At 36.8% G+C, this 26,858-nt stretch overlaps 1 protein-coding gene across 1 annotated transcript; it reads left to right on the forward strand.

The window, feature by feature from the left end:
• The first annotated feature begins 10,212 nt into the window (after window positions 1–10,212).
• On the forward strand, window positions 10,213–26,374 carry LOC145165077 (putative glucuronosyltransferase PGSIP8). The gene is made up of 8 exons (XM_079083707.1): window positions 10,213–10,295; window positions 10,386–10,493; window positions 10,600–10,670; window positions 20,819–20,963; window positions 21,545–21,800; window positions 21,989–22,190; window positions 22,340–22,487; window positions 25,633–26,374. The coding sequence occupies exons 1-8, from the start codon at window positions 10,213–10,215 to the stop codon at window positions 26,213–26,215; spliced, it is 1,596 nt and encodes a 531-aa protein (XP_078939833.1). The 3' UTR covers window positions 26,216–26,374.
• The last annotated feature ends 484 nt before the right edge of the window (window positions 26,375–26,858 follow it).

The following is a 26,858-nucleotide window of genomic DNA, read 5'->3' on the forward strand; positions in this document are numbered from 1 at the left end:
TGTGGCTGCTGCTGCTTGCACTTCGCAAATAATATGGATCCAAAGTCAATTGCGTGATTATGCAATTAATATGAAAAAGATTCCATTATATTGTGATTCTCAAAGTGCAATAAGAATTTGTCATAATCCTGTGCAGCATTCAAAGACTAAACACATAGCTCTTCGTTATCATTTCATTAAAGATCATGTGGAGGATGGAAACATTGAAGTACATTTCATGAAAACAACTGATCAGTTAGCTGATATATTCACGAAAGCTTTGGATGAAAAATCTCTAATGCGAATAATAGAAGGTCTTGGAATGATCGATGGCAATTCTGTTCCATGCGAAAAAGAAGAATGATAGGCGAAAAAGAATGAATCAGAGGCGTTGAATAAAAGATAACACAAAGTCATTCAGCATTCAGAGGTTACTGTTCATGGTCAACGCTTCGACCGCTTCGAATTCGCATGATTGTCACTTATTTTCAGCGTTGAGTTAATGGTTACTGTTCATAGTCAACGCTTCGAACGCTTCGAATTCGCATGATTGTCACTTATTTTCAGCGTTGAGTTAATGGTTACTGTTCATAGTCAACGCTTCGAACGCTTTGAATTCGTACATTTGTCACTCTTCAAGGAATACCAAATATTCGTCTGTTTAAAACAAATTAAAAAAAAAAAAAAAAAAAGATTTTCTTTTGTTTTTTCTTTAAATTTTTGAAAAATTAAAAAAAAATTCAAAAAGATTTTCTTTTGTTTTGTCCTTAAATTTTCGAAAAATCAAATTGTTGCAGATTATGATGATGATTCAGAGGGGACAAAGCAGGTAGTTTTAGGGTCAGGTAAAATTTTTCGTATGAATTAATATGTTTTTCATTATTCGAATTAGTTAGGTTGTCCCTAGAAGCATGCTGTTGCATGTCGTCCAAAGCCTCCATGACTCAATGTGTGTGTACGAAAGCCTTAATGAAATGTTTCGTACGAAAATTTCTTCCCAATCAGGCTTATATTCACATTAGTATCTGAACTAGCTTACTCTTCTCACAATGAGTTAAGAGTTTCCTGTTTGGTCCAAAACATAACAGAGGTACTTTTCGTGTCTTACACCAATCTTTTTCATCCAAAACATTCTTACACGATCACACACAAAGACGTACATCCGATAGGTCTCTGATCAAACCCATCGAGACTTAGATATATAAAAACTCTGTGTTTATGATCTGACATCATGAGTCCGTGATGGAAGTGAAACCCAAAAATCTTACAAATTAAGGAATTGACGGGGAACATTGTTCCAGATATATACGAAACTTTTGTTTCTGTACCAATGTTCGAAACTCCAAATCATATTCATTTCGAATGAGTTGTCTTGATCAAGCATTCGAAACCCACGATGTTTGTTACCCAACAAGATCCAGTATACAAATTTTTTATGAATATGATTTTCGTGTGAGTTTCATTCGAATGTCCTAGTCATATTAAAATTTTTCAAAGCCGACTTGTCACTGACTACACTGGTCATACAAGTAATTTCTGTTACACTTTATCACCTTATGTTTAGGTTGATATGTAACGAAATTTTGAACCTACCCACGAAGCATTCTTAAAAGAAGCCCTTTGATACTTATTAAAAAATATTCGATTGTAATTCACGGGAACATACACAAGCTGTTGATCATCTCTCTTGATGATTAACGAAGCAACCTTTGCCCGGGGTTTAACTGCCTTCGTGTCAAATTATATTTTTGACATCACAAAATTTAAAAAAAAAAAAAAAAAAAAAAAAAAAAAAAAAAAAAAATTGTTTCTTGTCTAAACTTTCTTTGGCACACTCACACACGAAATCCTTGAGGTTCTGAGTAATACCAACTCAGGCTGATGATTTCGAACATCTGGCAAATGACTTCGCTTTTTATCCCAAAAGTGAAAGAGCCTTGCCTCCATTCGAAGGGTTCTAACGGTTACAATTCTATTAAGGGGATAATGGCAGGCTGTGTATACGTGACGTATGGTATTTTGCCCGGTTTTCCAGGTGATGTGACAGACACTTTTTGACGCATGGCTACCTTTCCGTTGTACAGGTCCGATTTTCAAGGTGCCACGTCGGATCTCATTAAATGCATCCCGCTTCAAATTCAAATCATTTAGGGTTACATATAAAAGGGGGTTCAAGAGTACTTTATACGTTTATGCGATCAAAACTCAAAACTTCCCAAATTCTCTGTTCTTCATCTTTTTCAAACCCTAACAATGGCGACTACTGCTCATGTCGATCCTTCTACTGAATATACTTCTTCTGCACCAGTTATGAAGATTCAATCTACCAATTATTATGTAGATGGTGAACTTTCTCAATGTCCAGAAGAATTCAAGATGCTTATTGTTTCTTTAAAACACTCTGTTTTATCCAAAGCAATGTTCAATTTATTTTCTGTTCCGGTATCCTGGCTTTCTCAAGCAGGATCTACTTCCACATACAACAAAGCCTCTGATTCGATTACTTTTCACCTAATCAATGACAAAAAGGTTAGGCTTTCCAAGAAACTGTTTTGTCAGATTCTTGACATTCCAAATACACCTCCTTTTGTTGAATTTCAATTCTCCCAAATAATTCATATGTTTAATGAAATGGGATATCAGCCCCCATTGTCAAAGATAAGTGACTTTAAGAAGTCTGGTCTTCCAAAATTATGGAATTTTTTGTTTGGGATATTTTTGCGTTGTTTAACCGGAAGAACAGTTGGATTAGATAAAGGAAGGATGGAGGTTTATGCCATGGTGGCTGGTTTATACTATGCTCTTCCAACAGACTACTCTACACAGCTATGGAAGGAATTCCAAAAAGGAGTAGAACATACGAATGTTATTCATGGCATTTCGTGTGCTAGGTACTGGAGTCTAATTCTGCAACATTTTTACAACAAGGAAGGCATCTTGGTTTCAAATGAATATGAGAAGGTTACTTTTCAATCTTATCACTTTCCGAAGGAAGTTGTTGACAATGATGATGAATTTCCAAACGTTGCTCGGATTCCAAACGCGATGCTTAAAAGGGTGGATCCTACGAATCCTATTTTGATTGCATATCTGAAAACATTCGATTCTTCTATTCCTACGGGAATTTTGTTGCCACGCGACGAAAAGAAGATCAAAAAGTCGAAGAAAGCTGATCTTGCTTCACCTGAAAAGAAAACGAAGGGTTCAACATCCTCTAAATCTTCAAAGAAGAAGACAGAAAATGTTGCAGTGACAGTTGAAGCAACACAAGTGATTGAGCCAATAGTGGAAGAGACTCAAGAGAACGTGATTATTCCTTCGAAAACAGGGATGTGTCGAAGAATCAAGATGAAATCCATCCACAAACGAAAGTCACCTTCACAGAAGTTGATTCGCAAGCCTCAAATTACTCACCAAGGAGTTTTAATTCGTGAGGTACCTGTTCCTGTTTCTCCCGGATCCAAGAAAAGAGCAGCAGAAGATATGGCAAAACACTTGTCACATCCGAAAAAGAAGAAGACGAAGAAGACTCGAAAGATTGTTTTATCTACTGAGTCTACAGAAGAGGATGAACGAATACCAGAAACTCCAGAGTTCACTTCTATTATTACAAGTTCCATTCCTGAGAAGACTGTTATCATACCACCCGAAGTTTCGATTGCCAAGTCAATTTTTGAGGAGGTTCGAACTTCAGGCATCCTTGCACACGTATCTGATACGGATGCAAATGTCAACATGGGTGAAGGTGGTTCGAAAGATGCAGATCAAGGTCCAATTATCTCTACTCCTTTCGAATAATTGGTTTCTGTTACACCAACATCTACTATTCCTCTCACATCAACCACTGTTTCACCAACCTTTGAACATATCATCAATCAACCAATTACTTCCATTTTTTCCTCTCAATCCACTGATACACCCAAACCATCTTCACCCACTGAAATTGATAATGAAGGGTTTGGTGGAACATTCGAAGACCTAGAGTTTCATGATGAAGAAGAAGAATTTCCTGATCATATGTTAATGACAATGAAGCAATACAAAATTCTTAATCAAAAGTTGAACTCCATCATTCAATCTCAAGCTGATCTTGGCGGAGGTTCATCTATTTCAAGTTTGGAGGTTGATTCTATGCTCAAGATGTTTGAATCAAGAGTAATCAACAAAGTTTCTGGAATGATAAAAGCCTCTGAGTCTGTTATTTTAGAAAAGGTTGATTATACAGATCAGAATTCTGAGCTTCGTGTTAAAACTCTCAGATCTGATTTTATGGGAGAAGTTAAGGATCTGCGAAGCATAACAAAAGAACGACATGTTCTTTTTATTCAGGAAGTCAAGAAAGTGAGGGAGGATGTTAACTCCCAAATTCACGAACTTCGTGAAGACATGAAAAAGGAAATTTTATCTGTTCAACATGATTATGCGTCCTTGAATCAGAAGGTCGATATCATTTGTGATGCTGTCACTCGATTTGTCAAGCTATACGAAGGTTTGAGTCCTCAAATAACTCAAATCTCCAAGTCTGAAAGTGAAAATTTTGAAGGTGTGATCAAGTTGTTAAAGGAGTTGAAGGAGATCTCAACGAAACCGGTTTCGTCACCGTTGATTACTCCAGAATTTTTGTCCCAAAAGTTTGTGCAGTTCGAAGCCATACTTAACAAGCAACTTGCTCCACTATTTCGCATATCTAGTCTTCTTCCCACAACTACTGCCCCTCCTGTTTTCACAGGGGTGCAAGGGGGAGAAAGGAAGTCAACAGAAGAAGAAGCGAAAGTGGTGGGCAAGGTATTTCCATCTAGCATCCCTTCAACAAAACCAGTAATTGTGTCTGCTCAACCAGTGACCTCAACAATCGTAACAACATTACCAATTACAAGAACAATTTCGAAAGGAATTGTAATTGGTAAACCTTTGGAATCTGGTGGAAGTGGTTCGAAGCTAAAAGACATAACTGAAAAATCTGCTTCGAAAGACAAAGGAAAATCAATTCTGGTTGAAAAATATAAAGAAGAAAAGAAGGCTGAAGCTGAAGCTGAACTCGAGAAAATGAGGCTTATTCAAAGCATCATGACTCAAAGGGCTGGTGATCCGAAGGGCATGAATAAAGGTGATCCAGCAAAACATTACAACTATGAAACAATCGAAGCCTTGGTTGCTTTTAATCACATGTACTCATTTGATAAGAAGCCAAAACAGAGTTATGTGGTTACAAACACTGATGCATGCCAGTTGGATTTCCCTATAAATGAGATGATGTTCATCATGCCTCAGTTCAAAGCTGAAGGGAATTTCAAAGAAAAAGATGAAGGGACTCATATGAAAATTCGTTTTCATGCAGTACTTGGCAAAGCCCCTGAGGATGTATGGTCACTGATCAAGATCAAGAAGGTGATAAGCATGAAAAAGGATGTGGTCTTTGAAAACATTGTTCAAAATGTTAAATATGTTGTGGCCAGGGCAAATGGAAAAACATGCGAATTCACTATTGCAGATTTTCCTCTGATGAACTTGTATGACCTTATACAAGTGGCATTGCTTCTGAAAGACAAATCCTTTTCTTTTCTGCAAAATACAGATCCAGAGGAATTCAAACTTGGATTTGCTCACATCAAAATCTTCATTGAGAATTATTATGAGTACCTAGCACTGACTGATGTGGAGTTGGCTACTGCAAAAGGAATGGAAGTAAAAGTTCCAATGGCTCCTTCGTTGACTCAGACTGAGTTAAAGAAATATGCTGATGGAGAAATATGTTTAAAGCCATTTGGAATAGTTTTTGCTGGAAAGGATAAAGCTGGAAAAGCGAAGCGGTTTTTGTTCCAAGCTAGCGAAGTGGAGAGATATTCTACATCTCAATATACGAACTTGATTGTTCGTATGAACCACTGCAAAAAGAACAATGAAGGAGACAAGAAGGAATTGAAGAAAATTATTTCTTGGTATACTGAGGTTCGAAGAGTTTTGCTGTACTCCATTACTCTACTTACAAACTGAAGACTTTCGACTTTGATTACAAAGGGGGAGATTGTTAGGGTCGAAATGTTGTAATAGTCGAAGTTTGTATTTAGGGTCTTCGAACATTTATATAATGTATTTTACTAGGGCATAATATTCGAAGCTTCATGTTTAGTCCTTGGTATATTTTTTGTATGCTTTTCTCTTCTATAAATAGGAGTGGTTACTAGTGTCTTAGTAACGAAGCTTTTACAGAATATTCATTGTACTCTGTAAAATTTGCAAAAGCGTAATAGAGTCAAACAGATCATATTTACATCGGTGTTCAAATCTTTCAATTCGACTTTGAATTTACTCTCTAATTCGTTCAATACTTGATTCATTGTCTCATCATAGAGGATATTTAATTTCTCTAATAAAAATATGTTTTTTCGTATATCATTATTTATGAACTATAAAAGATGTACATAATAAGAAAAATATTATAATATTGTCAAGCTTTCTTTTATTACTTTAGCTTTAAAACATGAAACATTAATAAATTTTTTTTAAATTGTTTTATTCTTTATATTTTTATACTTCACTCTTTCCATTAAAAAAACAGTCGTATATCCCTTCATTAAAAACTTGTAAACGGTAAAACTCCTAATTAAAACAAGTTATATATATAATATATAAATTGCTTATTCAATGATACTCATTTCGTACACCAATCTTTAAACAATTAAACTCTCCTGTCTTTAAATTTCCAACGATCCATCTTCTTTTTTCCCACAAATTTCTGATTTCCTATATCTCTCTATCTCTCCAACGATCAAGTTTTCGGGTTTATCACCGGAGGAGGATTTCTGTTGCAGAAAGCGTGACAGTACGTTTGTTTACTTTCCGGTGAAGTTTTTCTGGTGCATGATATTTATATCAGTGTTGTTTGAGAAAAGAGAGAGAGAGAGAGAGAGAGAGAGAGAGAGAGAGAGAGAGAGAGAGAATGGCATCAAGTAAAAGTGTATTGATGTGGATGTTTTGGGTATTGGTGATTGGTGGCGCGATGTCGGAGGGGGGTATGGCTGACAACGGTGGCCATCGGAATGCGTATGCGACAATGATGTACATGGGGACGCCAAGGGATTATGAGTTCTACGTTGCTATTAGAGTGATGCTTAGATCTCTCTCAAAGCTTCGAGTAGATGCCGATCTCGTAGTCATTTCTTCTCGTGACGTTCCTCTTCCTTGGATACATACGTTGTACGCACATCTATCTCTTTCCATTACTATTATTAATTTCCTATTACTTTTTATTTCTTTCTTTCTAAGATATTTAATTTGCATTCATATATCTACTACTACTTCCCTTGTTTGCTACAATACGCTCTCTATTTGGCGTAGTTTAGCAAGTTTCTAACTTCCCATAAAAAGGAAAGAAAAGAAAAGTTCATTATAAAATTACATTTTGCTCATTTATGTCGATACTAATTAGTAGAAGATCAGAGCTCCATCAATTCAACATTAGAATGCAGATTTGGTGTCAAAACTAATTTTAACCATACTGAGTAAACACACAAATTTGGTGTTGGTATATAATGCATTTTTATCATATATAAATACTTAAATATTCAGCACAAGAAAATTACATGAATGGTCCTTACAGTTTGTGGTAATTAGCATGGTTGGTCCCTAATGTTTATTTTTTTAACTCGGACAGTCCTCGTTGTATGTTTTTGTTGCCTAGTTGGTCCCTAATGGATATAAAAAGTCTATGTTTTCCATTTCTTTCTCATCAATCTCAAAAAAAAATGGTGGTCCTAGTCTTCTAGACCCCCCTCTTAACGATCTTTCTCGAACGATTGGTGAAACACCTCAGATGTTGGGTTTCTTCATCTCCGGTGATAGCTATATAAAAACCGCAGGTTATAGATATTTACTAAAAAAGGAACTTTCAGGTCTCCAACTAGAAAAGAAACGAAGATTTCAGTTTCTGATATGTGCTCTAATGTCTGCTACTCCTCTCTCTTATGCTCTCTAACAATTCCAGCGATTTAGGGTTGAATCCTAAGTAATTGATTTTAGTTTGTAGGATTTTATGGATTAGATTTATTTGTGTTTTTTTTTTGGATTTGGTAGCTAGGTGTCAACTGGATTCATTTTAAGTAATTTTCTTCGGGGGTGGGGATAGAGTATTTTCCGGTGGCCGGAGCTTTGGCCGGAGAATATGGTCGGTGTCGAAATAGGAAGGAAGAGGGTGAATTCACAAAAATAAAGTAGGATTTATTTACTTTTAATAAATAATTAATAATAAACAATAAATTAAACAATTAAAAAAATAAATCATTATGGACATAATAGTCTTTATATGTCAGGTAGTGACCAAATAAGTAACAAAAACATATATTGAGGACTGTCTGAGTTAAAAAAATGTTAGGTACTAAATACGCAGATTACCTCTAACCACATGAACCATTCGTGTAATTTACTCTATAAAAAACTAGTTGTGAGGGTCATGTATTACATGAGTTAATTTTAAAAAAAAAGTTAAATATAAATGTCAAAATATTTGAAAACTTTGAATTTATAATAAAATAAAATAAAATAATGAATTATTATAATCGAAATGATTTTTTATCTTTTAAATTTAAACAAATAATTTAAATAAAGAAAAGAAACTAATGAGATTTAATTTTAGGAATTTTGAAATTAAAATGTAAGCTTATTAATGAAATTGATATCCATTTATTAGTACATTTATTGCTATTGTTACATTAAAATATTATGTGCAATTTAATAAAATAGAAAAATTCATAAAATGACATGTGGAAAAAAATTAATTCAAAATAACCACAAAATGACATTTGACAAATTGAATGAGACTGACAAATGACAAAAAAATAATAAAAAAAAAAAAAAAAAAAATTCATTTATTAGAGAGGGCTAAATAAATGAGCGCTAGCTAATGAAAATTGTTTTACACCAAGATTATAATAAAATAATCCAACATAATAAATAAACCAATTTCAACACAATACCTCCATGTATGGAGTGGCATAATAAGAACGAAATCTAATCGGGGTCCAGTATTCATAAAAAATATATGATAGTATAAAATTCAAAATTTTAAAAATATTTTTCAGACTTTTTAGTAAAAAATGTCTATGTGGGATATTTAATGTAAAAGTAGCCGCCAATGAGAGGACTTTTAGTAAAAATGTGAATATTTAGAGGGCTTCTTAATAGTAAATATGGTAAATATGTTGGGACTCACTTTCAAGATGGTTTATGCACCCACTAAAAGGGGTTGCATCCGCTACTCCATGTATGAGTTTATAGGTCAAAATGAATGTATTAATAATTGTGATATATGTGAATTAAGTCGTTTATGTTTATTAAAAATTAGCCATAAGAAAGAAAGATGTTAATGTATAAAGAGATCTCCAACACGCACACCCTAGACAAATAATTGAGATTATTCTAAGTGCTTTAAGGTAAAAGTAATTAATTTTGGCAAGTTTTGTCCTTATGACGGTTTTTTTTATGTAAACCTGTTATTACATGTAAAAGGGTAAAAATGAAAAAAAATCGGAAAATTTTGACATTAACGACAAAAATCGTCAAATAGACAAAACCACAAAACTTACCAAACTTAAGGACTTTTATATCAACAACCCTTATTCTAAATGTGTACATGTTAATTCCCGGAAGATGCCAACTGCCAGCCAGCCCTAATTAATACAATGTCATGACTTATGATTGAAAATATATGATCGATCACTACGTATGATAATTAATAAATCATGGTACATATAGAAGAAAACCATGGCTGGTGTCGAAAGCTTTGGTTCAATATGGAACAAAAATTACTTAGAGTTGTGATCATTTGAGAACCCTTGTATGAATATGCATTGCCACCACCACTACAAATGTCACCGTCACCGCCACCACCACCGTCACCAACCGCCGACACCTCCTCCTCTAGTTGGCACTATTGGAGTAAGTCAATGGTGTTTGTGTCGGTTTCGTGTTTATTGTGTAGATGACCTAATTGTAGTCAATCTAGACAACACATGGTTTCGCAATATTGCCAATTGCAAATACCCAATTAGCTTTCACCAACTAGCATGCATTTCAAATTAAGATGGTGTACATACAGTTAAAAAGGTTGGTTGTGGTGGTAACATGCTCGATTTCACAATTGCGACCTACAAGGCCTTAAGGCTCAAGCACTCTATGAGGGAACTAGGTTGTGGGCAACCTGTCCTATTAGTCAATTTACTTGTTTAGCCGGTTTAGATGACAGACAACAACTATGCACTACCATCTTCCTCTCTTATGTATTCAACAAAAAACAATCAACATATTCTTCCTTTTCTCTGGTTCGAAAGAGATCTCACACACACAGACAAATATTTCCTTCTTTCTTCTTCTCTTTTTCTCAAAAATAAATTGATGGCTTTTGTTTTCAGTTATGGGAAAAATGATAGAAGGTGTGGTGGTTGTTTGGTGATACTCGGTTGTGAGAAAATGAAGGTAGACATGGTGGTTTCGGTTTGTGAGAAACACGAATGCAACAGGTGGCTTTATTGGTGGTAGTGGCATTGGGTTAAATTAACCAGATGTAGTAGTGGTTACCGGTATTGGTTTAACGGGTGTAGAACTTACGGTGATGTTTGTTTCCAGTCACAACAGGTGGTATAAGGTGTTCCTGCTTGGCGGTTTGGCTATGGTGGCGGTGGTGGTTTTTCACGAAGGTCATGATGGATGTTATCGGGGTTCACAGGCGGTGGTTTGAGGGAGACGTGAATGTTAGAAATCAACCTCCCATTGCTGTAGCAAAATCATAAAAACAGAGTACACAAACAAAAGGAAAGAAAAAACAGAGGAAACCTTTAGGGAAAACATAGGAAATTCCTAGAAATAAGCAAACATACTCTACTACTCCTCAAGATTAGGAACTGATGGCTATGATGGTTTACGAGGGTGAGCTAAGGAGGGGCTGCGACAGGGTGAAGATTTATCGATGGTGCTGGCATTATTGGTGGTTGAAGCGGTGGTTAAAAGTGTTTTTTGTTTCTAGTTTAAATGTGTTTCGATGGGGGTGGGATACGGAGCACGTGGGTTGAGTTGGTTGTCAGTTGTGGGCTTCGGCTAATCTAAGGTGGCAGTAGCGGTGGTTAATAGGTGCTGGAGTTCTCAAGTTTGGTAGGGGTGGTGTAAGGATGGTTTAATTGTGGTATCAGGAGGAGTTTGTGAGCTTGGTTGTTGGAGGGATAAGGTGGTCTTCTGCTTCAAGAGGTTGTACATGGACAACAAAAATGTAATGACCCAAAATTATGAGGTAAAAATTCCATTTTTAATTTAACCGAAACTTTAATTATCTTTAAGTCAACATTCAAAATCCTTTTTCCAAATACTCAAAAGTACTTTATAAGAAAACAGTTATCAGAGTACAATCCTAAAATCATCGTAATGCGGAGACATGGGTGGATGCGCTGCGATCAAGCCGGGCCCTTCCCTTTCGAACCGGTAGTACCTGAAATCATAACCATAAAAACTATAAGCACAAAGCTTAGTGAGTTCCCCAAAATAACACATACCATATATATCAAACACATAATGGGCCCCGCCCAGTATACAAATATGTCATTGAACGAGCCCCAACCCAATTAGCGCAACGGGCCTCGCCTTAACTCGCATAACCGGCCCCGTCCACTGAGTATAACGGGCCTCACCCTAACTCGCACAACAGGCCCCGCCCAACATACAAGCATGCAAGCATAACAAGTAATATCATACATAATAACCTTTGGGCCCTGCCCACTAAGCATACGAACACATACACATGCAAGAGTCACGCAAACATCTAGCACCCTAACATAATAAACCCTAGGTCGGCATTGGTGCCTTCGACCCGCTAAATATGGTGAGGAAGACTCACCTCAGCTGCTGAACTTCTCAGATAAATCCCTACCTATTGGTCCGACAAATCCCCATGGTATCAACATCAAATAATACCAAATAAATGATTGGTCCTCAACCCATAGCTAAGAACTCATTTTGACTGACCAATAATCAGGGTAAAATTCCATTTTACCCTTTCCTCACTTGGCCCAAAGTCCGAAGCCCAACCCAAAAGCAACAAAACCCAATATGGCCCATTATCCAAATTGGGCCCAAAACCCATCATGGGCCTAATCTAAGAGGCTCAATATCCTAAAAGTCCTAAAATATACATCGGTTAATCCAGGTCAAACTTCTGGTCAATGTTCAAAGGTCCAAGAGTCAACAATTCAAGAAAGCCCAACAGTGAGTACGCCCCGCGTACTCAATTGGTACGCCCAACGTACACCCGGTTGACTCAGTACGCGTTGCGTACCAAGATGTACGCCCCACGTAAGCTGCATGTTCCTAACTCATCAAGAAAAGGTGTTAAACCCTTAAGCCAAAACGTCCAATGCTCAGAACTAGTTCCAAATCATGACTCAACCCATAAAGTAGTTAACTTTGAGCTTTTCTATGGCTCAATGGGTCTCAAATCCAAGCCCTAGCTTCATAACTTCATCCAAAGAGCTAAATACACATGCATGGGTAGATATCAACCATCAAGATTGCATTTTTATGCATTTGGGACCCTTAAAACATCCAGACCCAGTGACCACACTCATGGAGCAAAGTCATTCACATAAAAGACAATCCAAAAAGTCCAAAATGTGCCATAAACCACCCCAAACTAGATCTACCCCAAAGGGATGTCAAGATAAGAGCATTTTACCTTCAATTGGTTGCATAAGATGGGTAACTTCTCGATCTCCAAGCTCCACTCAAGTGATGATTCCTTCAACAACCTTCATTATCTTCAAAATGCTCAAGAACACACCAAACTTCCTCACAAGAGCTTAAGAACTCAAAAATGGTGGATAGGGGTCGATATTAGTGTTTAAGAGATATAGAGGCTGATAAGAGGCAAAGCCCTAAGAATATAATGACCTCAAATAGGGGTTATACCCTAAAAATTAGGGTTTAAAGTTGAAGGGGGTACGCCCCGCGTACCCCTGAGTACGACCGACGCACTTAGATGCCACCGGTGATCATTACACCCTCTACGCATTGCGTACTCGACCAAGCTCCAAAATGCCTCAACTTCAATTGGCCATAACTCCATCGTTCTGAGCCCGAGTTCGACGATCCTTATATCCACAGAAAATTAATAAGAAGCTCTACACTTCTATCAACACATATTTGCCTTAAGACTTCCCGAGCTAAAATCCAAAATTCATAAAAAGCCCAAACTGACACTTTACCGATATACCCATCGGCTCCAAAACACAAACCGAACTCCCATATCATCAGTCTTACATTACCCACACCCAATGGGTCGAAATCCCTCTTTCCCAAAGGCCCTAAGCCTTATGAGAACTGATCTTCGAGTCACAAACCTGAATTAGGAAATGATTCGGAACAGGGTGTTACAACTCTCCCCCACTTAAATTTGATTTCTTCCTCGAAATCACTCCTTACCACCCTCCTGGAAACAGTGTTCCGAACAAAACCTTCTAGTAATGAACAAGTCACTGATTCTTTAACTGCCGAACCACTATGCTACTGCTATAATTCCGGAATCCCATAACTTGTCCGACCTCCACATAGGTTGAACCCATTTAAAACACAATCACAAGGGCCTTTTCTACCTTCAGAACTGAAAACATCCTTTTGACCCTGAACCCTTCAACTGATGCCCTTGGCATCAGATTCCTTAATTCAAATATTGTCAAAAAAAAGATCTCACACACATACACTAATGATTCCCAATACGAATCTCAACCAAAAGCCAACTCGGTACATAACTCATAACCTGAGATCTAAGGATTTACACTAACATTTAACTGAAATTTTTTTTCTGATTTAGGGTGACCGTTCACTAATCCGGGATATAAAAATCCCCAAACCACCGGTGAGACTGCCAGTCTCGCACCTGGTCCGGCCACCAGGTTCCTAAGAGTCCAACTGATAAGGTTACCCTAGCCTATACATTAGACTTTGCCACTCACTGACCACATAATCATCCCAACAGAACCATGATCCAATACCTTGACCCAACCGTTCTCTACCACGTCTAACATGTACTACCATAAACATGCGGGCCTCACCCAGTCTATACCAATGAATGGGCCACGCCCACGGGTCTCACCGCATCGAGAGCTACACAACCCTAACCTCACCTCGGACCCCAATGGTCCTCCTCTTATAACAGAGAGATGCTCTCCGACAATCCTGTCCGCCTTACCCAAGGCACAAAATGATCCTCCTTCATTCCAATGATGGTGTATCTCAGTCTGTTGAATGCTACGATCCCATCGCAGACTTACGACACTTTCATACTATATGCCAATCTAGTGAATGCTACGGCCACCCCACAGTCTTACGATACGTCAAACCCGCTATGGCTACCACCCATACACCTATACCATATCAACCCCAATCATCCTAATTCGAACCCGTATTCGACTGAATTCCGGTCGGGTTTTCAGGTTATGCTTCGAACCCCAAAGCCTTCATCAAACAAGAACATGAAGTGAGGCTCTAACACAACCCTCAACCTGAATCCTTCCACATGCCTACTATACATCACAAGAAGACGCCAACCAACTGTTGGAAGTTTCCTGAACTCCCAACTTACACAACTTTAATCCCAATGGCCACTTGAGTCGTCTCCCCTCCCGACTGGGATGTGAAACTTACCTTAGTATCACACCTGATCCAGCTCCCAGAATTCTGAACAATACTCCCCCAATTGGATTCGTCGAAGCTCTCCCAACTCATAAAATTTGATGGATCCCCAACCCATCTTACCTCCTTATAATTCGAACCGCCGATGACCTGCGCTTACCAAAACTAGTGTCCCATTACTAGTTAATCTCGATGATCGCACAACTCTTGAAATCATATGAATACCCCTGAAATCTCAACAAACCTGATAACCCCAATCGATCCCCATGATACAACACCAAAGCCTTAAGTCCTTCATACTAGTGACAAAGACCATAACCCCTGCTCTGAACTGGTGAATATTCACTCCAACTTCCCATCATCAGAAGGATCTCTGAATTCTAAACCTATTCAACCCTTGCGATTATAAAATTCCTCGGGCACTTCCATTAACCAAAAAAACTCATGCGACTGCCACCACCATCCTCTTGCTACCGCTCCTTCCCTAGCAACGATAGTGATTTAACCCAAAGGTCCTTCCATGGACGACTGCCGATCCTGCCGGAACAAATGCTAACACGACTGAACTCTGAATTCATTGGAGAACTAACCAACTAATCCAACTATAGACCTCCCAAACGATACCCCTGAATTGAGCCCATCAAAGAACCAGAATAACAACCGAAAAAACGCAAACCCGCTCAGCAAGATACAACCCACTAATGACTCTTGGCATGCAAAATGGCATATAAAAATTCTTGATGATATGACCCAGGTAATAACATCGAACTAAACCAGAGATAATCCTTACCCATACCCAACAAGATTCCAATGCAATATAAATACAAATAATAATCAAGAGGAAAGCAAAAGATAATATAGTCGCAATAACATCTGATGAAATCCTGACCTCCCCTTCCCATCGAAGCACCTGCGATGGAACCCGATCTGCCCCAACCACTATGCATGGGCAATTCACCCTGATATGGCCAGGCTGATGACAACGATAACACAATTCTACCTCCAACATGCATTCTAGGCAGAGGTGGCCCTTCCATCCGCACCTGCCACATTTATACTTGTCGCACACATGCTCATCATGTGCTCCTTCATCCTTCGCAAAAACATTATGACCCCTCGGGCCTCTAACGCTATACATGGCAACATCCAACTGCTCAGATGCTGCTAGCCGAGTCGGACCATGGTTTCGCTTCCTCTTCCCTGGTTGCCTCTCCAAATCAATCTCTTGTTCCTGAGTCACCTCGACCACCCCATCAACTGCCTGAACAGTCGAGATTCGACCCTCGAATCTGGCGACCAATCTATCATCGGAACGATCAATGATGTTGGGTAACTCGTCGCGTAAAGCTTGTGAAACCTCGGTGGCAATCCAATCATAGGATTGATCTCCCGGAAGTCATGATGCATAACCCACCTCCAATCCCTTACAACAAGAGCTAGCAAAATGATCCTCCTTCCCAAAGGATTCTAGAGCTCCACAAGCCTTGAGCTCCTAATGGGCCCCCAACTGTCCTGCTACAATCTCGGTCTGAAAATCCCCCAGACGACCATCAAAGAGTTCCAAAATCCCTTCCTTGACTGAACCAAAGATCACAAGAGTCCACTCTAAAATACCACGGGTAATCTCTGACGAGATGAACTCTCGCATCCGCTCATCAATCGGCTCGGTACCATCACCTGAGCCTGAACCCGAACCCGAACCCGAACCCGAACCTCCTTCTTGAGTTCTCATCACCATTCTGAAAAACAACCATGCAAATGATCATAACATATCCAAGAATCCTCATCCCACAGGCTTCCTAGATTCTCCAAGAGTCCCTCCGATTCGAGTATGGATCCTACGTTTTCAGCAGTACGGGCCCAATACTACCTTCCACCCTTATCCATACTTTCCTCAAGAATCATTCTGAATCCTTTACGCCACCTTCTCAATTGATGCTCCAAAAGCTCGTTGAACAGTGCAACTAACACACTGAAGCACTTCTTAGGCTTTCCTAGGTTTCCGACCTCACCCTGCCATCCACTGGTGAGGAACTCCCCATAATGTTAGCGATCTACCTCATGAATACAATCACATGTAACAAAGCTTAGATAATCCTTCGAGTAAAAGACGCATCCTTACAACGTTTAGACTCTAACGAGATCTGCGTAATAGGGTAAAATCCATCACTCTGAGATTATCCAACGTTTGTCACATGTGGCTTGACATATTCACTTAATAGCTAACTCACATCACTTAAGAGTTCCACAAAGCACAAAGCAAGCAACATTCTTGCAGTAGCACTCCAATCCGTAGAATAACCAAAGAACATTCAAACTTCCATACTACAACTCATGCTAGGAATGTCTACTCTCCCTTCCGGTTTCCTTATGCATGCAAATTATACACAATACAAGATCAAATAGACTGTCGAATAAAAGACTCTATCTAGGACTACAACCAAACGAGGAAAAAGAAATAAGGCTAAATCAATCATTCTAGGGCTATATGATCTTAACCATATACAATTCTTAAAGCATACACTTAGCAATTCCCGATACCAATACATTTTCCCAATCTAGCATAGTATCCAATGCTACCTAGGCTACAAGGCATCACATATCAGCCCAATCTATCATGCAATTCCTGAAAGTATCCCTAGCCTTATCCTAGCATGCAATTCTCATAACATATAATCATAACAGACATGTATGGTGTTCTGAGAATCACTTACTTGAGCTCGGCTGATTGCACGCATCACTCCCCCTTTTTCCTTTATAAAATCCTTTTTGCAATTTATTCATTTTTCAAAATCTTTTCAGAAACTCATTTTTCTTTTCGAAATATTAACAATTCCTCGGTTTGAGTTCAGACATACCCGAGAGTGTGCATGAATCCCTAAAACTAAGGCTCTGATACCAACTTGTAATAACCTAAAATTATGAGGTAAAAATTCCATTTTTAATTTAGCCGAAACATTATTTATCTTTAAGTCAACATTCAGAATATTTTTTCCAAATATTCAGAAGTACTTTATAAGAAAACAATTATCAGAGTACAATCCCAAAATCATCGTAATACGGAAACATGGGTCGATGTGTTGCGATCAAGTCAGGCCCTTCCCTTTCGAACCGGTAGTACCTGAAACTATAACCATAAAAACCATTAGCACAAAGCTCAATGAGTTCCCCAAAATACCACATACCATACATATCAAACACATAATGGGCCCCGCCTAGAATCGGGCCCCACCCAATGAGCGTAATGGGCCTTACCTTAATTCGTATAACGAGCCCCGCCCATTGAGTATAATGGGCCTCTCCCTGACTCGCACAACGGGCCCTGCCCAACATACAAGCATTCAATCATAACAAGTAATAGCATACAGAATAACCTTTAGGCCCCGACCACTAAGCATACGAACACATACATATACAAGAGTCACGTAGACATCTAGCACCCTAACATAATAAATCCTAGGTCAACATTGGTTCCTTTGACCCGCTAAACATGGTGAGGAAGACTCACCTTATCTGCTGAACCTCTCAGATAATATTCTGCCTGCTGGTCCGACAAATCCCGATGCTATCAACATCAAATAATACCAAATAAATGATTGGTCCTTAACCCATAGCTGAAAACTCATTTTGACTGACCAATACTCAGGGTAAAAGTCCATTTTACCCTTTCCTCAATTGGCCCAAAGTCCAAAGCCCAACCCAAAAGCAACAAAACCCAATATGGCCCATTATCCAAATTGGGCCCAAAACCCATCATGGGCCTAATCCAAGAGGCCTAATATCCTAAAAGGCCTAAAATATCCATTGCTCAATCCAGATCAAACTTCTGGTCAATGGTCAAAGGTCCAAGAGTCAACAATTCAAGAAAGCCCATCAGACTGAGTACGCCCCGCGTACTTAGTTGGTACGCCCAACATACACCCGGTTGACTTAGTACGCGCTACGTACCAAGATGTATGCCCCGCGTACGCTGTATGTTCCTAACTCATAGAGAAAAGGTCTTAAACCCTTAAGCCAAAACGCACAATGCTCAGAACTAGTTCCAAATCATGACTCAACCCATAAAGTCGTTAACTTTGAGCTTTTGTATGGCTCAATGGGTCTCAAATCCAAGCCCTAGCTTCATAACTTCATCCAAAGAGCTAAATACACATGCATGGGTAGATATCAACCATCAAGATTTCCTTTTTATGCATTTGGGACCCCTAAAACATCCAGATCCAGTGACCACACTCATGGAGCAAAGTCATTCACATAAAGACAATCCAAAAAGTCCAAAATGTGCCATAAACCACCCCAAACTAGATCTACCCCAATGGGATGTTAAGATAAGAGCATTTTACATTCAATTGGTTGCATAAGATGGGTAACTTCTGGATCTCCAAGCTCCACTCAAGTGATGATTCCTTCAACAACCTTCATTATCTTCAAAATGCTCAAGAACACACCAAACTTCCTCACAAGAGCTTAAGAACTCAAAAATGGTGGCTATGGGTCGATATTAGGGTTTAGGAGATATAGAGGCTGATAAGAGGCAAATCCCTAAGAATATAATGAGCTTAAATAGGGGTTAGACCCTAAAAATTAGGGTTTCAAGCTGAAGGGACTACGCCCCACGTACCTCTGAGTACGCCCGGCGTAGTTAGATGTCACCCACAATCATTACACCCTCTACACGCTGCATACTCGAACAAGCTCCAAAATGCTTCAACTTCAATCGACCATAACTCCTTCGTTCTGGGCCCATTTCGACAATCCTTATATCCACAGAAAGGTAACAAGAAGCGATACACTTCTATTAACTCATCCTTGCCTTAAGACTTCCTGAGCTAAAATCCAAAATGCATAAAAAGCTCAGACTGACACTTTACCGATATACCCCTTGGCTTCAAAACACAAACCGAACTCCCGGATCATCTAACTTACCTTACCCACACCCAATGGGTCGAAATCCATCTTTCCCAAAGGCCCTAAGCCTTATGATAACCAATCTTCAGGTTACGGCCTTGAATTAGAAAACGATTCGGAACAGGGTGTTACAAAAATATTGACGCATAAGCGAAATTCAAATTCAATGTGGGAAAATTGGCCAACAGATGTCAATGTAACCGGGTGACCCCTTCACTTTGGTCAAAATGACGTAATCGACCCGATAAAAATTACTTTGTTCCCTCGTAATACCATAAAAATAGTTTAGGGACTAAATGGACCAACCCTAGAAAGTTCGGAAGACATATATGTCATTTTCCCTAATTTATTATATAATTATGTGATAAAATTGATTAATTAACTTGATGATCATCCATCAGTGTCATTCTCAAACGCAATACCCTTGTCTAGATCGTGTCTTCTTAATTAGCTAAGCCGTACGCACTAGCTAGCCACCCAAGAAAGTCCTCCACACTCGATCGATCAGAACTTTCTTTATTTAACTAATTAAAGATTAAACTAGCGGCTTAATTAATGATCTAGGTAGCTAGCTACCTGACCCATATACGTCTATATAATGTATTTGTGATTTTGATATCCTAGCTAATATATATTCAAAATTAAGCTTTAATTAAAGGAAATACTACTTATAAGTATATATGTTAATTAAGTTGTTAGTTAATAAATTAGTAAGGGGAAATGACATAATTGTCATGCGGACTTAGAATAAGGTTGGTCAATTTAGTCCCAAAACTATTTTTTTGGGTTTACGAGGGAACAAACTCGTTTTTGTCGAGTCCATTACATCATTTTCGAATTTTGAAAGGATATGCAAAACCCCAAAAAGTGGTACCTCCTCCTCCTTTCGCCTCCCCCTCCAATAGATCAAAACCAGACTCGATGTATCTGAGGAGGCCGCGGACCTATATGGTCATGTCGCTACTACAAGAACCGATTTTCCAATACATGTTCACCCAAAAACACTAGAAGACCCAGGAGGCAAAAGGAAGAGGATAAAGATCTGATTGTCGATTGTTATTAAAACAAAGCAAAGAAAAGGAGAGTTAACAACAAACCAAAGAAAAGGAGACATAATAGTAGATCGAAGAAGGAGAAATCAATTTCTTTCCCTTCCATTTCATCCCCAAGTAAGAAAAAACAGATTTATATTGCTTCACTTCTTGTTCTGATCTGGGGTTCTATTGATTTCCTTCTCATCTTGATTGTATTGTTATTTCAAAAGGAAACGACGAGGATTATGGGTACAATTTCGATCGAAGCGGATTCCTGATAAATGATTTGATAATATGGAATGATGTCGCAAAATCAACCCTCTTCGGTTCAGTCTATTTCTTATCTTCATGTTTCACAACATGCATTAGCTTTAGGTAAGTCCATCCCTTTAATTTTACCCCTTTTGAATTTTGCAAACTTCAACACCACCCCAGATTTGATCTTCATTTTCACCATGCTTTCTTTGATATCTTACCTGGGTCTACCTATGTTTGGGCATTTCATTCTTCTCAAATTCCATTACATGCTTTCCGTATCTAAGGTAAGGGGAATAATGCTAATCTATGTGCCACCTAAAGGTCAAAAAGCAAGAGAAACCTTAAGCTTAAAGGAGACGACATTCTAAAAGCTTCTAGGGTTATACTTCCTGCATTAAACCTTGTAATTTCAAAAGCTTGAGAACTGTTCTTCGGCGAACCATATATGACCCTTAAAGTAAATCCATATCCTTAAAGTAAGTTGGTTTCCATGTCATGGTTGATGTGACAAATATTGCGGATGTTGCAAGCAAACCGGTTAAAACAAGTCTATGGGACTAAATAGACAGGTTGCCCCTGAATTCGTTCCCTCATAAAGTTACGAAAATAATTTAGGGACTAAATGGACCAACTACTTATAAGTATACATGTTAATAAAGTTGTTAGTTAATAAATTAATAATGTGCGACTACGTACAGGGAGGAGGAAGATGGGGCAAAGGTGGTGAGAGTTGAGAACCTAAACAACCCATACCAAAGCGAGAGCAACCATGACCGATTCAAACTAACACTAAACAAGTTGTATGCATGGAGCTTAGTAGAATATGAAAGAGTGATCATGCTCGATGCCGACAATCTTTTCCTTCAAAATACAGATGAGTTGTTTCAATGTGGCCACTTCTGTGCAGTCTTCATCAACCCTTGCATCTTCCATACCGGCCTCTTTGTTTTGCAGGTATGTATCGTACATTTGTAATTAATTAATTAATTTATATATATATATATATATATATATATATATATATATATATATATATATATATATAGCAGCTAGTACGTGCTTCCTTTAAATTTTTTATCAATTAAAATAATCTATTTAATATACGTACATTAATTGATATTAATTTGCATATACATATGCAGCCATCATCAAAGGTATTTAAGAAGATGTTACATGATCTAGATATTAAAAGAGATAATCCAGATGCAGCCGATCAAGGCTTTATTGGAGGTTACTTTCCATGTCTTCTTGATCAGCCCATGTTCCATCCACCACCTAATGGCACCAAACTTGATGGTACTTTTAGACTCCCATTGGGCTACCAAATGGACGCTTCTTATTATTGTAAGTACCTTTCTATATATCGGCATGCATACATCTATGTTTTATTATTACTTATGTTATGTTATATTGTTAATTAATAACAACCTTATATAAGAAAATTCAAATTTGTTAGTTGTTTCTTGATTTATATACGTGTTAATTATATATAGACCTGAAATTGAGATGGAGTGTACCATGTGGGCCAAATAGTGTCATCACATTTCCTAGTGCACCATGGCTGAAGCCTTGGTACTGGTGGTCATGGCCCGTTTTACCACTAGGCATCCAATGGCATCAACAACGTCAACAGACTTTAGGGTATGTATGGTATAACACTAAATAATTTACATATCTTTTACCTACAAAAAAAATAATAATAAAATTATATATATATATATATATATATATATATATATATATATATATATATATATATATATATGGAAAAGTTCAATAGAGAACTATTATTAATCAAGGAACCAAGGAACCAATCCAAAGCGTCGGAATTTAAAGCGATCAACGGCAAAATGAATGGTTGTAAATTTTTATAATGGACGCACATGTACCGGATTATAACAAAACTCACTTCCTTTTTTTCATTTAAAATTTTTTTTAAGCCAAGTTGTTTATCGAAAAAAAAAAACGAATATACCGTTGTTCACGATTTTTCGTCCTCTTTCCATAGAGATCCATGATGATATATAAAAAACGAACTTTTTTTTTTCGAAAAAAACCCACTTCATTTTCTTAGTTTTTTCAATATTTAAGTTTATTTTTATCAAAAAAAAAACTAATTATACCAAAAATATTAATTTTTTGTACTCTATTAATAAACATCAACACCGACTAAAAAAAAAAAAAAAAAAAAAAAAAACCTCGAACAGTACAAATTCACACTGTAAAATCTAAACTGTAAATATTTTAATTTTTAACATTCACAATATGAAAAATCTCGAACAGTTCAGATTCACAAATGTGAATCTGAATTACTATTATACACACTGTGAATCTGAGATGGTACAAAAAAAAAAACCTCGATCAGTGTAGATTCACACTGTGAATCTAAACTGTAAATATTTCAAATTTTAACATTAACAATGTGAAAAAGCTCCGATCAGTTCAGATTCAGATTCACACTGTGAATCTGACTTCTTATTATGCACACTGTGAATCTAAGGATGTTCATAATGTGAATCTGAATAAGTTTACAATATGAATCTGAACAGGTTCACAATGTGAATCTAAACTGAAATACATTTTTTTTTTTTTTTTTTAAAACTTGAATATGAATCTATGTTTAAAAAGTACAAAAAATATGAATTTTGATATATTTATTAATTTTTTTTCTATAAAAAAATAGACCTTAAAGTTTTTCATCAAAGAAAATGAAGTGAGTTTTTTTCGAAAAAAAAAGTTCGTTTTTTATATATCATCATGGATCTCTATGGAAAGAGAACGAAAAATCGTGAACAACGGTATATTCGGTTTTTTTTTCGATAAAAAACATGGCCTAAAAAAAATTTTAAACGAAAAAAAGTGGTAAGTTTTTTTGTAAAGGTTGAATTTTTTGGTATAATCCGGTGTGTGTGCGTCCAATGTAAAAGTGTACATCTATTTCTTTGGCCGTTGATCGTTATGATTTCCAACGCTCACGATTGGTTCCTTGGTTAATTATGGTTCTCTATTGAACCTCACCACATATATATATATATATATATATATATATATATATATATATATATATATATATATATATATATCCACAAAAGTCCTAATATTTTTGTCCGGATTATGAAAAAGTCTCGAATTTTATTTTGTTTACAAAAAGTTAGGATTATCGGATAAAAAATTCAAATTAGCCCCTTTTTACCGGTAAACTATTTTTATCCGGTTACCTCCACAAAAGTCCATATTATTTGGCTAAGTTTTTGAAAAAGTCCTAATTTTTTTTAACTTTAACTATTTTACCATTTCACTAAAAATCTTTGAATTTCTTGGTTGAAATTATAAATAGGAATAGATGTCATTAAGCTCCATAAAACTAAGGATGAAAGTCCACTATAACCAATTATTCTCCACAAAACATTGTCGTTAGCATCATGTTGTACTCATCATCATCCATATAATCTATTTTCCACACAAATATATGTTACAAGTTGTGATCATAGAAGTGGGTCCATAGAAAACAAACATTGCGTTTCTTACAGTTTTGGTGTTTTGGAGCTCCAAAATTTGAATATATTAACTTTTGAAGTAATTGATCCATAGATGAATTTTTCGTATATGCTTAAGATTTAAGGATAAAACTCATGTTCTTCTCTAGAATTTAACATAACATATTATTATATTGATTGGTTTGTCATCAATCAATGGTTTCTTATATGAACATAATAGTTGATTTTTCGTTAACTCACTTTTAGGTTAATTGTAATAAGGTATTCAACTAATAATTTAAATATCTTATAATACTAGTAACATAAATTTGTGTGAGAAATGGATTATATGGACGATAAAGAGTTCAAAATGATGATAACGTCATTATTTTGTGGCAAACAATTGGTTGTAGCAGATTTTGATCCTTAGTTTTATGGTGTTTGATGATGTTTATTCCTATTCATAATTTCAACAAAAAAATTTCAGATTTTTAGTGAAAGGGTAAAATAGTCGAAGTAAAAAAGTTGAGATTTTCATAAACTTGCTCAAATAATGAGATTTTTCTGGAGGTAATCAGATAAAAAATAGTTTGTCGGTAAAAAAAGATTGATTTGAATTTTTTATCAGGATCGGGACTTTTTTGTATAAAAAAATATGGGACTTGTTCATGAACTTAACCAAAATATTAGGATTTTTCTGGATATATATATATATATATATATATATATATATATATATATATATATATATATATATATATGTGTGTGTGTGTGTGTGTGTGTGTGTGTGTGTGCAGAACTTAGCCTTGGCGGCTGATTAGTCGGAGATTAATCGTTTGACGGTCTGCAACCGATTGCAATTAGGGTGTTTGGCGAAAATTGGCACTCCTAGGCTGGAAAATTTTTAAAATTTCAAAATTTCAAATTTTCATATAAAAATTTTCAAAATTTTAAAATTTTAAAATTTTAAATATTCAAATTTTTAAATATTATACCAAATATTTAAACATTTAAAATTTTAAAATTTCAAAATTTCAAATACAAATTTTTCTTAGAATATATAAAATTTTAAAATGATTTTATTAGTAATTTAGGGTCCCCGGTTAATCTCCGATTAATCCCCGCCAAAATGACTAATCGTTTGACTCCAGTCGACCGTCCGAGCTACCGTTGAACGATTTTTACCACCTACTATATATAATGATAATGAATAGTAAGTAGGTAGTGCTTAATTTATTAAGGGGAACGTACGTATCCCAATGATGGATCCGGATGCGATTTCTAATTCTGATATTGATTGTTGAGTGCAGGTACGATTCAGAGATGCCTGTTGTACTAATCCAAGGTCTAGTTTACCTAGGAATTATAGCAATCACCCATTCGGCACGCCCAAGCTGGCTTAGCAAGTTATGGTATCGTGGTGGTGGAGATAAGAATATGATGATAAGCATAATCATAATCCAGAGTAGAAGCTTGATTATTATAAAAGCGGTGGTGATGTTGTCAATTACGATGACATCATACCTGGTCCCATTTTTGGTAATCCCTCATACGATCCATCCAATTATAGGGTGGGGGACATACTTACTAGGGTCGTTTGCTCTCTCATGTATAGCCATCAAGATGTTTCTTCTTCCGGTGGTACCTGTGTTGACCCCTTGGGTAGGGATAATTGGTGTTCTTTTGGTCATGGCTTGCCCCTGGTATAATGATGGTGTTGTGAGGGCATTGTTTGTTTTTGCATATGCTTTTTGTGCTGCACCAGTTTTGTGGATTTCTTTAGGGAAAATTGTATCATCACGCCACACTATTTCACTTGAAAGGGAAGGTTTCTTGCCGAGTAGACTCGTTGACCCAACTCAGCCTTCTGATCCTTTTAATAAATTATATTGATAACTTAATACAAATAAACATACGTAGATTAGAAAGAAAAAAAAAAAAAGTCAGAGTTGTGATCATACTTTATTCAAGCAGTCAAGCCTCTTTATAGAAAGGGGATTTTTGCTTTTGTGTCATGTAGACTTTTGGATGAATGCAAACATTTTTGAAACATATATAGAGGACGTGAATGGAAAATGTTGAGCTGAGTTTGGGTACATACTTGTAATTAAAGTACAAAAGCTAATTCGAATGGAAAGTTTATCACATTTAGAACACATACATGTTCAAAAAAATTAAAACCTTGAAAGTTGCATCCATGCAACATGCATGGGAAGTGAATTTTCAATGATTGAAGTATATTTAAAGAAGATAAAGAGAAAGAGAAAGATGTCAAAGACAACAAAGATGCAGAATTTATAACAACTCTTAATAGTGATGCTCAGTAGCTAGAATCAAGTTTTCCAATATATAATGTGTAGGCATAATTTTACAAGTTAATTAATGACCGTATATTTTTCAAAAATGAGAAAATGTCAAGTTAAAACATGCATATATAAAACACAAGCGATCGAAGGTGTATGCTTTCATCACATTATGCAGCAGTTTTCTTGGGAAGCAAGCATTTATAGTGATATGCAATTTATAGTACAATGCA

Source organism: Lactuca virosa, chromosome 3, assembly GCF_052849685.1.
Source record: "Lactuca virosa cultivar CGN04683 chromosome 3, Lactuca_virosa_CGN04683_v6, whole genome shotgun sequence".
NCBI lineage: Eukaryota > Viridiplantae > Streptophyta > Magnoliopsida > Asterales > Asteraceae > Lactuca > Lactuca virosa.

Coding starts and splice junctions, on each gene's coding strand:
- LOC145165077 (XM_079083707.1), top strand. CDS start 10,213: ATGACAGACAACAACTATGCACTACCATCTTCCTCTCTTATGTATTCA. Junction 21,801..21,988: donor CCGGCCTCTTTGTTTTGCAG/GTATGTATCGTA, acceptor ATACATATGCAG/CCATCATCAAAGGTATTTAA. Junction 22,488..25,632: donor CAACGTCAACAGACTTTAGG/GTATGTATGGTA, acceptor TGTTGAGTGCAG/GTACGATTCAGAGATGCCTG.